This window comes from Galeopterus variegatus, unplaced genomic scaffold, assembly GCF_000696425.1.
Source record: "Galeopterus variegatus unplaced genomic scaffold, G_variegatus-3.0.2 Scaffold926, whole genome shotgun sequence".
NCBI classification, from domain to species: Eukaryota; Metazoa; Chordata; class Mammalia; order Dermoptera; family Cynocephalidae; genus Galeopterus; species Galeopterus variegatus.
In genome coordinates this window covers 228191-238590 of record NW_007727037.1, presented here as the reverse complement: position 1 = coordinate 238590, position 10400 = coordinate 228191, and the positions used below count along the sequence as shown (strand labels likewise).

General features: G+C 50.8%; 2 protein-coding genes across 2 annotated transcripts in view; both read left to right on the top strand.

The window, feature by feature from the left end:
• Nucleotides 1-2740: 2740 nt before the first annotated feature.
• On the top strand, nucleotides 2741-7633 carry INTS5 (integrator complex subunit 5). The gene is made up of 2 exons (XM_008573515.1): nucleotides 2741-2822; nucleotides 4441-7633. The coding sequence occupies exons 1-2, from the start codon at nucleotides 2741-2743 to the stop codon at nucleotides 7461-7463; spliced, it is 3105 nt and encodes a 1034-aa protein (XP_008571737.1). The 3' UTR covers nucleotides 7464-7633.
• Nucleotides 7634-7771: 138 nt separating this feature from the next.
• The window catches only part of GANAB (glucosidase, alpha; neutral AB), a 16151-nt gene continuing 13522 nt past the window's right edge, over nucleotides 7772-10400 (top strand). The window contains exon 1 of the mRNA XM_008573486.1: nucleotides 7772-7935. Within this exon, the coding sequence (XP_008571708.1) occupies nucleotides 7898-7935 (38 nt within the window). The 5' untranslated portion in view covers nucleotides 7772-7897. The remainder of the gene's footprint in view (nucleotides 7936-10400) is intronic.

The following is a 10400-nucleotide window of genomic DNA, read 5'->3' as shown; positions in this document are numbered from 1 at the left end:
CACGGGTTCGGATACCATATAGGGATGGCCGGTTTGCTCACTGGCTGAGCGTGGTGCTGACAACACCAAGCCAAGGGTTGAGATCCCCTTACCGGTCATCTTTAAAAAAAAAAAAAAAAAAAAAAGAACTCTTGCCCATGGTCAATAGCTAGAAAATGACAGAAGAACTTGGATCCAGGCAACCTAGCTCCAGAGACCGTCAAACTGCCTCTTATCGCTGTTGTCATTTGAAGAGGGGTTTCTGTATTTGGTTTTGTAGTTAGTTTTTATTTCTTTTATTTATTTATTTTCTTTTTTTTCTTTTTGAGTTTCTGTGTCTGGCATTATGTTAAGCCCTTTACATAAATTATCTCAAGTGATCTTCATGAAAAGTCTGTGAGTTCGAGGCATCATGCCCATTTTGCAAAGAGGGAAACAACCTTCGAACAGCTGGGTAACTTGCTCAGGGTTATATTGTTAACAAATGGTAGACATGAATCCAGATCTGTCCAACTCCAAAATGAACACACTTAGATTGTGAAATCCTTTCCCTCTACTGCCAGCTGAAAAAAAAAATTGTGAAATCTTTAAGGGCAAGGACCACATAATAGTCTCATAGCTGGTATAACTCATCTGTTGAAAAACTTCCTTTTACGGATCAATAGTTGAGGCCCTGAAAAGGGAAATTTGAGACAGAGCTAGGAGTAGAAATTGTCTCTTATACTTACTGTCCTAGAACAGTGCTTGCTAGTAAGTAGGAGATGATTGAACTTCCAAAATTTAAGAACAAATGAAGAACCATAATTATTCATTTAACTTTTTTTTTTTTTTTTAAAGATGACCGGTAAGGGGATCTTAACCCCTGACTTGGTGTTGTCAGCACCACGCTCAGCCAGTGAGCTAACCGGCCATCCCTATATGGGATCTGAACCCGTAGCCCTGGTGTAATCAGCATCACACTCTCCCGATTGAGCCACGGGCTGGCCCTTCATTTAACTTTTAAAGCATTTCAAAAGTATCTTTAGTACCTACCATCTGGTATTATTCTAACTTACACTCCCATTGAGAGCAGTAAGCCCTCTGGTTAATAGAGATCTCAGAACGTTCTTTCATTCATTCAATGGCTATTTATTAAGAACCTACTACAAAATTAATAAAATAAAATAAAAGAAAGAAAAAAGAACTCCCTGCATGCCGAGCACTGTTGTAGGAGATGAGGATATAGCTATTAAGAAAACAGGCAAAGTCCCTGTTGACAAAGAGTTTATTTACTGGAGTTTGGTCAACAAATATAATAAAAACAGCGAATGCCGATATAGTGCTTAACCATTGCAGGCACTAAGTGCTATGCAGTGAACATATTACTCTGTTTCACTTTTCATAACAACCCTGTGAGGTAGTTGTAGTATTACCTCCTCATTTCCAGAAAAGGGAACAGGCATCGAGAGGTGAAGTACATAGCTACTAAGTGGAGTAGCTGGAACTTGATCTAGGTGGTGCTGACCTAAAAGAAACTGAAGCTGAACATATAAAGCAGAGGCTTTATTGAGCCAATATGACTATTGCAACTGAGGAAATGCATAGGTTATGTTGCCCTGAGAAATGCACTCCAAAAAGGGCCAGCAGAGCTTAGTATTTTATAATCACAGGAAGGGGGAAGGATCAAAGAGGAGAGAGAGAAGACAGCCCCACCTGATCACTTCATCAGGTTTTCTATTGGTTGTACATGAGGTATAGATTTGGCATGGTTACTAGGTTACACCCTAGAGATCTAGGGTAAGGGTCCCAAGAAGCATTCTAGGTTATTTTACAGCTTTCTTGTGCCATCATGTCTGCTTCTAACTAAAAATGGTCTTTTGTTTTTGTTTGTTTTTGTTGGCGACTGGTCCCTACCACTTGGATCTGAATCCTTGACCTTGGTGCTATCAGCACCAGGCTCTAACCAACTAAGCCAAAAATGGTCTTATGATAACATTTTCCAGGACAGGTGGACTTGACTACTGATTTATCCCGGATCTCCCAAGATTATAATTTAGCCGGCCTGGTCAGAGCAGGTTTTTTTTTTTTCTTCTCATCAGTTGCCTGGCTCGAGTGGGGGCTCTTGGTGGGTGTACTGGCTTCTCATATATTTAACAAGCTCCGTCTCTGCCAGGCGTGCGGATGTGAGTTAGGCCCAGGTCCCCGTGCTGGGAATTTCGGGAGAGCAAAGCCTCACCGTGGGGAGGGTGGAAGGATGCGCTTCTCCTGCGGGGAGGGCACCTCAGGCCCAGCTAGCCCAGTTTGTGTGCGGCTCCCTCACTCGCCCTGGCCTTGCTTTTCTTCCCTTCATCTTCTCTTATGAATCTTCTCTCCTTTCTTGCCATCTCTTTTTCGCTTTCCCCGTCCCCTTCTCTCGAAGTGCTTTTTCCATCGTCTTTACTCTTTATTGATGAAAATAGTTCCCGGCTGGGCCGGCCCGTGGCTCACTCGGGAGAGTGCGGTGCTGATAACACCAAGGCCACGGGTTCGGATCCCATATAGGGATGGCCGGTTCGCTCACCGGCTGAGCGTGGTGCTGACAACACCAAGTCAAGGGTTAAGATCCCCTTACCGGTCATCTTTAAAAAAAAAAAAAAAAAAAAAAAGGTTCCCGGTGCTTCGTTTTTTTAAGAGCTCGTGAGTTGAACATTTTGGACCGTGGGCGTTAGGAACAATAACTAAATCTCAAGGCGGATGACCGCAGCTAGCTTCAGTCTGTGTGTCCAAGGTCCTTTGAAAAACGATGGTCGCGTCGAGGGCGGTTCGGCTTTCCGCTGTCATCGTCGCGGTCCTGCTCTGGGACTCCGACGCGCCGCGGAACCAACGTCTGAGGGTCAGAAACATCGCCGGATTAGTTTTCCTGAGAGGCCTCGGAGCTGGTTCCTTTCGAGTTTCCCGTCAGCGCGCATGCGCCGCCTGCGCTCCGCCGCTCCCGCCTCGGGCTCGGGCTAGGGCTCCGGGATGTCCGCGTTGTGCGACCCTCCCGGGGCCCCAGGGCCTCCCGGGCCTGCCCCAGCCACCCACGGTCCCGCGCCTCTCAGGTAGTCAGAGCCCCTGGCATCTTCCCCCACCGCGCGGCCCCGCGCCGACTCCCAGCCTTCTCGGCAGAAACCCGGATCTTACCTCGAGAACTCGAGTCAGGGTTCTCAGAGATTCCTGGTCCGGTCCTCCCAGAACTCAGGCACTGCCTCACCAAAACTCCGGGCTCCAGTGCCCGCCCTCCCGGGACCTCTGTCCGTCCTCCTCCTGGACCCCAATGCCTAGCCACCCCCAGACCCCGGCCTTGCTCTCCCAAGTATCGGGGATATCAGAACTCTTGGGAACCCAGCTGCTCTGCCCTGCCCCTTTTAGACCCGAGGGACCTGACTTCATGGAGACTTCCTGAGAACCCAGGCCCAGAAACCCACTGAATGCTTCCTTCTAGCCTTTCCCTTGCACTCCAGCAAAGACACTCCCCCACTCCCCTTAGGGAGATTTTGTTTGTTTTTTGAAGGAACCAGAGAGGAATGGCATAGTCAGAGCCCTATCAGCTCCTAGAAGACGCTGACTTCTTTGACAGAAAAGGCGAGAAGAGGGAGGGAATTTTGCCTCCTTTCCTAACACTTCTGATACATATATTTGGGGAGGGGAAGGGTTGAAAGACATTACCCTGTTTGTGCACTAGGACACCCTGGTTCCCAGGCACATTGAGGGTGCTGGGTAGATGGTTATTGTTGATGCGGTGGTGGGTGGTTAGCATGCTTGCAGAATATGGGACGAAACAGGTGTTGGGAAGGAGAACCCTGAATAAGAGGCTTACCTTTTCTTTCCATTAAGAGCAGATTCCAGGGTGCTTGTGGTGGTGGTGGGGGGGGGCGAGGGTGGTAAAGCTGGAAAGGTGTTTTTAAAGCAGGTGTTATAGAAACACAAAATATACTTACTCAGTTCAACAAATATTTACTGAGTGCTTCCCATGTACTAGATACCTCAGTAGACGGGGACTCAGCGTTGAAGAGCACCAAAATGGTTCCTACTCTCTTGGAGAGTATAGCCTGATTATTTAACCTTGATTTTCTTATCTGTAAAATGGGATCGTAATAGTACCTACTTTATTGAGCTGTTGTCAGGATTGAAGTAATACGTGCAAGTACTTAAAACACTACCTGACACATTCTAAGAGTTATCTATTATTGATATTATTACTGTTGTTATTTATTTATTTTTGGTGTCTGGCTGGTACAGGGATCCTAACACGTGAGCTTGGCGTTGTAGGACTGAGCTCTAACCAACTGAGCTAACTGGCCAGCCTTTGTTGTTTTTATTGAAAGAAAAATAGCTAGTATTTATTGAGTGATTAGAGTGAACCAGGTGTGGTACTTAAGTGCTTATGAGGGAGGTACAGTTATTACCTCTATTTTACCTAGAAAGAAACCAAAGCTCTCAGAAGGAATGTAATTTGCTGAGTATCTCACAACACTCTACATCCACTTCTTTTGCTTCCTTATAGTGCTCAGGAGCTGTCTCAGGAAATCAAGGCATTTCTGACTGGCATAGACCCCATTCTGGGCCACCAACTCTCGGCCAGGGAACATGCTCGCTGTGGTCTTCTCCTGCTTCGCTCTTTGCCACCTGCTCGGGCTGCTGTGCTTGACCACTTGAGAGGTGTCTTTGATGAGAGTGTTCGGGCCCACCTGGCTGCCCTGGATGAAAGCCCTGTGGGTGGTCCACCTCAGCTCCGTCCACTTCCACCCCCCCATGTTCCTGCTGGAGGACCTGGTCTAGAGGATGTGGTGCAAGAAGTACAGCAGGTGCTGTCTGAATTTATCCGGGCCAACCCAAAAGCCTGGGCACCTGTGATTAGTGCGTGGTCCATTGACCTTATGGGGCAACTGAGCAGCACATACTCAGGCCAGCACCAGCGTGTGCCCCATGCCACGGGCTCTCTCAATGAACTGCTGCAGCTATGGATGGGCTGTAAAGCCACACGTACGTTAATGGACATCTATGTGCAGTGCCTCTCGGCTCTCATTGGTAGTTGCCCAGATGCATGTGTGGATGCCTTGCTAGATACTTCTGTCCAGCATTCCCCACACTTTGACTGGGTTGTAGCACATATTGGCTCCTCTTTTCCTGGTACCATCATCTCCCGAGTCCTCTCCTGTGGCCTTAAAGATTTCTGTGTCCATGGTGGGGCTGGAGGTGGAGCTGGTGGTAGTGGTGGAAGCTCTTCTCAAACCCCATCTACAGACCCCTTCCCTGGATCTCCTGCCATCCCTGGGGAGAAACGGGTGCCCAAGATTGCCTCAGTTGTAGGCATCCTAGGGCACCTGGCCTCCCGCCATGGAGACAGCATCCGACGGGAGCTCCTGAGAATGTTCCATGATAGCCTGGCAGGGGGCACTGGGGGCCGTAGTGGGGACCCCACTCTTCAGGCCACAGTTCCCTTCCTACTGCAGCTGGCAGTCATGTCACCAGCTTTGCTGGGCACTGTCTCTGGAGAGCTTGTGGATTGCCTCAAGCCCCCTTCTGTGCTGAGCCAGCTGCAGCAACACCTGCAGGGATTCCCCCGAGAGGAACTGGACAACATGCTGAACCTAGCCGTGCACCTGGTGAGCCAGGCCTCCGGGGCAGGTGCCTACCGCCTGCTGCAATTCCTTGTGGACACAGCTATGCCTGCTTCAGTTATTACTACCCAGGGCCTGGCTGTGCCAGACACCGTGCGTGAAGCCTGTGACCGGCTGATCCAGCTGCTGCTGTTGCACCTGCAAAAACTGGTTCATCACCGGGGAGGTTCTCCTGGAGAAGGGGTGCTGGGCCCCCCTCCCCCTCCCCGCCCGGTGCCCTTTCTAGATGCGCTAAGAAACCATGTTGGAGAGCTGTGTGGAGAGACATTACGACTGGAACGGAAACGCTTCCTCTGGCAGCACCAGCTCTTGGGCCTGCTATCTGTCTATACCCGGCCTAGCTGTGGACCTGAGGCATTGGGCCATCTACTGAGCCGAGCCCGAAGCCCTGAAGAGTTGAGTTTGGCCACCCAGTTATATGCAGGACTGGTGGTCAGTCTTTCTGGCCTCCTGCCTCTGGCCTTCCGAAGCTGCCTGGCTCGGGTGCATGCAGGGACTTTACAGCCTCACTTCACAGCTCGGTTTCTGCGCAACTTGGCACTGCTAGTGGGGTGGGAGCAGCAGGGTGGTGAGGGCCCTGCAGCATTAGGGGCCCGTTTTGGGGAGTCTGCCTCAGCCCATCTGTCTGACCTGGCTCCTCTCCTGCTACATCCTGAGGAGGAAGTAGCTGAAGCTGCTGCCTCCCTCCTGGCCATTTGTCCCTTTCCTCTGGAAGCCCTGTCCCCCTCCCAACTCCTGGGACTTGTGAGGGCTGGGGTGCACCACTTCTTTGCCTCTCTGAGGCTGCATGGCCCCCCAGGCGTGGCCTCAGCCTCCCAGCTTCTCTTTCACCTCTCTCAGACCTCCCCAGCTGGGCTCAAGGCTGTCCTGCAGCTGCTAGTTGAGGGAGCTTTACATCGGGGCAACACAGAACTATTTGGAGGGGAAGTGGATGGGGACAATGAGACTCTGTCAGTTGTCTCAGCTCCTTTGGCTTCTGCCTCCCTGTTGGACACTAACCGGTGGCATTCTGCAGCAGTGCCAGGTCCTGGAGGGATTTGGTCAGTTTTCCATGCTGGAGTCATCGGCTGTGGCTTAAAGCCACCCAAGCTTGTCCAGTCACGAAATCAGCAGGAAGTGATCTATAACACCCAGAGCCTCCTCAGCCTCCTGGTGCACTGCTGCAGTGCCCCAGGGGGCAGTGAATGTGGGGGCTGCTGGGGGGCTCCTACCCTGAGCCCGGAGGCAGCCAAAGCAGTCGCAGTGACCTTGGTGGAGAGTGTGTGTCCTGATGCAGCTGGTGCTGAGCTGGCCTGGCCGCCGGAGGAGCATGCCCGGGCCACAGTGGAGCGGGATCTCCGCATTGGCCGGCGCTTCCGAGAACAGCCCCTGCTCTTTGAGCTGTTAAAGCTGGTAGCAGCTGCTCCCCCAGCCCTGTGCTACTGCTCCGTGCTGCTGCGGGGGCTGCTGGCTGCCCTCCTGGGCCATTGGGAAGCCTCTCGCCACCCTGATACAGCCCGCTCCCCCTGGCACCTGGAGGCATCCTGCACCCTGGTGGCTGTAATGGCTGAGGGAAGCCTCCTGCCTCCAGCCCTGGGTAATATGCACGAGGTATTTAGTCAACTGGCACCTTTTGAAGTGCGTCTGCTGCTGCTCAGTGTCTGGGGCTTTCTCCGGGAGCACGGGCCCTTGCCCCAGAAGTTCATCTTCCAATCAGAGCGTGGCCGCTTCATCCGGGACTTCTCCAGGGAGGGTGGGGGTGAGGGTGGACCTCATCTGGCTGTGCTGCATAGTGTCCTCCACCGCAACATCGATCGCTTGGGTCTTTTCTCTGGCCGTTTCCAGGCACCTTCACCATCCACTCTCCTTCGGCAGGGAACATAGCCTTTTCCACGCTCCAGAAGCCGAGGGAGTTGAGCAGTGAGAGAGAGAAAAAGGACTAAGGTGCTACGGAAGGGTGGAGGTTTCTCTTCTAAGTCCTTGGCCTAAAGAGCGCTGTCACTTTTTTCCTCCCCCAGCTTTTTTCTAAATAAAATTTGCCAAGTTGAGGAAAACAGTCCAGTTCTTCTGTCTGATGCCGAGAGCGGGGCAAAGTCGGACAGCGCCAGGCTCTGGACGTTCCCACCCCTGCCTCAAGCTCCGCCCCTTGCCCTGCCCCCTACGAGCATTTATAGTGCGTACTCCGCCAATGGGACAGCCGCCCCGCTACTCGCGGCCCGAGCCAATCAGAAAGCCGGAAGGGGCGGGCGCTAAGATACGTGGCTTAGCGCGCGCTGGGGGAGGGGAAGTTCGGGGTCAAGGAGCAAACCCAGCACAAGATGGCGGCGGTAGCGGCAGTGGCAGCGCGTAGGAGGCGGTGAGGAGCCCAAAACCTGGGGGCACGCCCAGGACGTCCCTAGACCCCCCAAGTCCCATATCGCTCCTTCCTGTATGTCCTCCTGACACTCTGCCACGCCCGGCCTGGCGAGGACCCTTTGTCCCTCTGGAGGCGGCCTCAGTTGTTTGCAGCCTCCGCGCGGTAGATCCGCCCGACGTTGGGGGCCGTGTCTCTGGGGTTCCCGGCTCCAGCCCGGCGGCACAAGAGGGCCCCAGCTGTGCTCTCTTCTTGGCCTTGGTCTCTCAGCCGCCGCCTCTGGCGGCTCGCGGCGGTCAACACCGCTGCCTCCTCCCTGCAGTGCGCGGGGCCGTCGGGTGGAGGGGGGGACGACGAGACGCGGCCCGGCCTGGGGGGATGCAGCCTGCTGTTCTGCGGCCCCTCAGGCGGGCTGGAAGCGCTGCAGCGGGCAGTTCCGCGTGCACTGCCCTTTTTGTGGGCTAGTTGAGTGTCCACAGTCTCCTGGCGCGGCCGGGGCAGGATCCAGTAGGTTCAGTCTGCCTGGGTGATGTCGCTCAAACACAACATGTGATCGGACGGTTTGGTTCTTGCTCTCTAGTTTATATTACCGAGGAAAAAGTTTGAAACACATCACCAATGCCACAAAGGGTTTACCAGGATCTAACGGATGTACTGGGGTAGGAGAGGATGTAGTGTCCCTAGCAGTGAAAAAGGCGTGGGTCGTAAACTGAGCTATCTGGAAGCCTGGGATCTGAAACAATAAACGGGTGCAACTTGCCCTGCAGCTCCTTCCTGGCTTTGGCTTGTGAACACCTCTTTTTCAGGATATTCAAGGCATCCCTGAATTCCTATGGCCTCCCAACAGTTCATGTCTGAAGTAACCTTTAGAAAAGCTATCCCCATTGGCATCTCTCCAAACCATTTCATAGACTGTAAATAAGGCTTTAGAGGGTATTTAGCTCACTGTACTTCTGATTACTAATGCTTTGGGCAAGTGGACATGGGGCAAGTGGCTCAGGTTGCCTGCTGCAATTACTCCCCGTGACCTGGACCCCATGCCTTGCTGTTGAGTTTTCTGGTAGCATTTCTTCTACTTGTTTTGCTAGTACTTATTTCAGCTTGGCCAATTAAACCACAGTGCCTAGTGTTTTCCTCACTTTTCTGTCTGTCCTGGTATGAATGCTTGTTTTGCACAGTCTTCTGGAGCTGTAGGACTTTCTGTGTTCTGTGATCTTTTTTCTGGTAATTTTCTTTACCTTTAGCTTTCAAGCGGATACTAAGGCTAATGCTAGGTATGGTGTTACCGTATTAAAGACTGCAAAGTTTTATTACTTAGAAGAACGGCCCTCCACCCCCTTCCCCCTATTTAGAGCACTTCCCAGAGTGTGCTTCTGGACTGCCCACATCAGAGCCACTGGAAGAGCATGTTTAAAATGCAGTGTCTGAGGTTCAGGAGTCTTCATTTAATAAGCACTGCAGGTGATTATTAACTCACACTAAAATTTGAGAACCCCTGTTTAGGATTTACTCAGAATGGACGAATATATTCTTCAAACTACTTGTTTAAATAGGTCTATTAGTCCCTTGTCTGTCATTTGATAGTACATTGGAGGAGTGACAGTTTGTGATAACCTTGTGGTGATGAGACAGGCCCAGTTTATCCTGCTAGTGATTACTGTGCTGTGTTGTGAATCATGGTGAGGTACATGGGTCCCAGAGTTAGGCAGAATTGGGTTCAGTCCCAGTTTTATCCCTTACTAGATGTTTGTCTTTGGATGAATTGTTGAACCTTTTATGCCTCAATTTTCCCATCTGGGAAAAAACCCTAACCCCACATTCACCAAGAAAACAATGAATGAAAGGAAAAGAGGTAGTGTGTGTAAAGAAGTGGTTCTGAACCCTGGTTGCCCATTAACGTTGTTTAGGGAGCTTTGAAAAACTCTGGCACCCAGACCCCACTTCAGACCGATTTAATCAAAATCTTTGCAGGTGAGACCAGGGCATTGATAGTTTTAAAAACTGCAGGCAGAGTTGAAAACTAGGGATATGAAGCAGTTAGCCAGGCCCTAAGGGGTGCATTAGGGCTCAATACATTTTAACTACTGTTACTCTTTTTAGTCTCAGGTAGTGATGGTGGTGATTTGGGTTTTTCTGGGAGTTTTTGTTTTGACAGCTAGCCAGTACAGGGATTGAACCCTGGACCTTGGTGTTACCAGTACCACATTCTAACCAACTGAACTAAGTGGCCAGCCCTAGTGATTTGATTTGAAGACACAGAAATGGAGGTCAGAGGAGCAGGATGCCTAGAGGGAAGTTAGGACTCTATGAACTGTGACCAGTAGGCTAGTTAAGGATACATCTTTTTTTCTTTCTTTATTTTTTTTTTAAGTTGAAGGTACATCTTTTTTTTTTTTTTTTTTAATTTATTTATTTATTTATTTATTTATTTATTTATTTATTTATTTATTTATTTATTTATTTATTTA

Coding starts and splice junctions, on each gene's coding strand:
- INTS5 (XM_008573515.1), top strand. CDS start 2,741: ATGGTCGCGTCGAGGGCGGTTCGGCTTTCCGCTGTCATCGTCGCGGTC. Junction 2,823..4,440: donor CGACGCGCCGCGGAACCAAC/GTCTGAGGGTCA, acceptor TAATTTGCTGAG/TATCTCACAACACTCTACAT.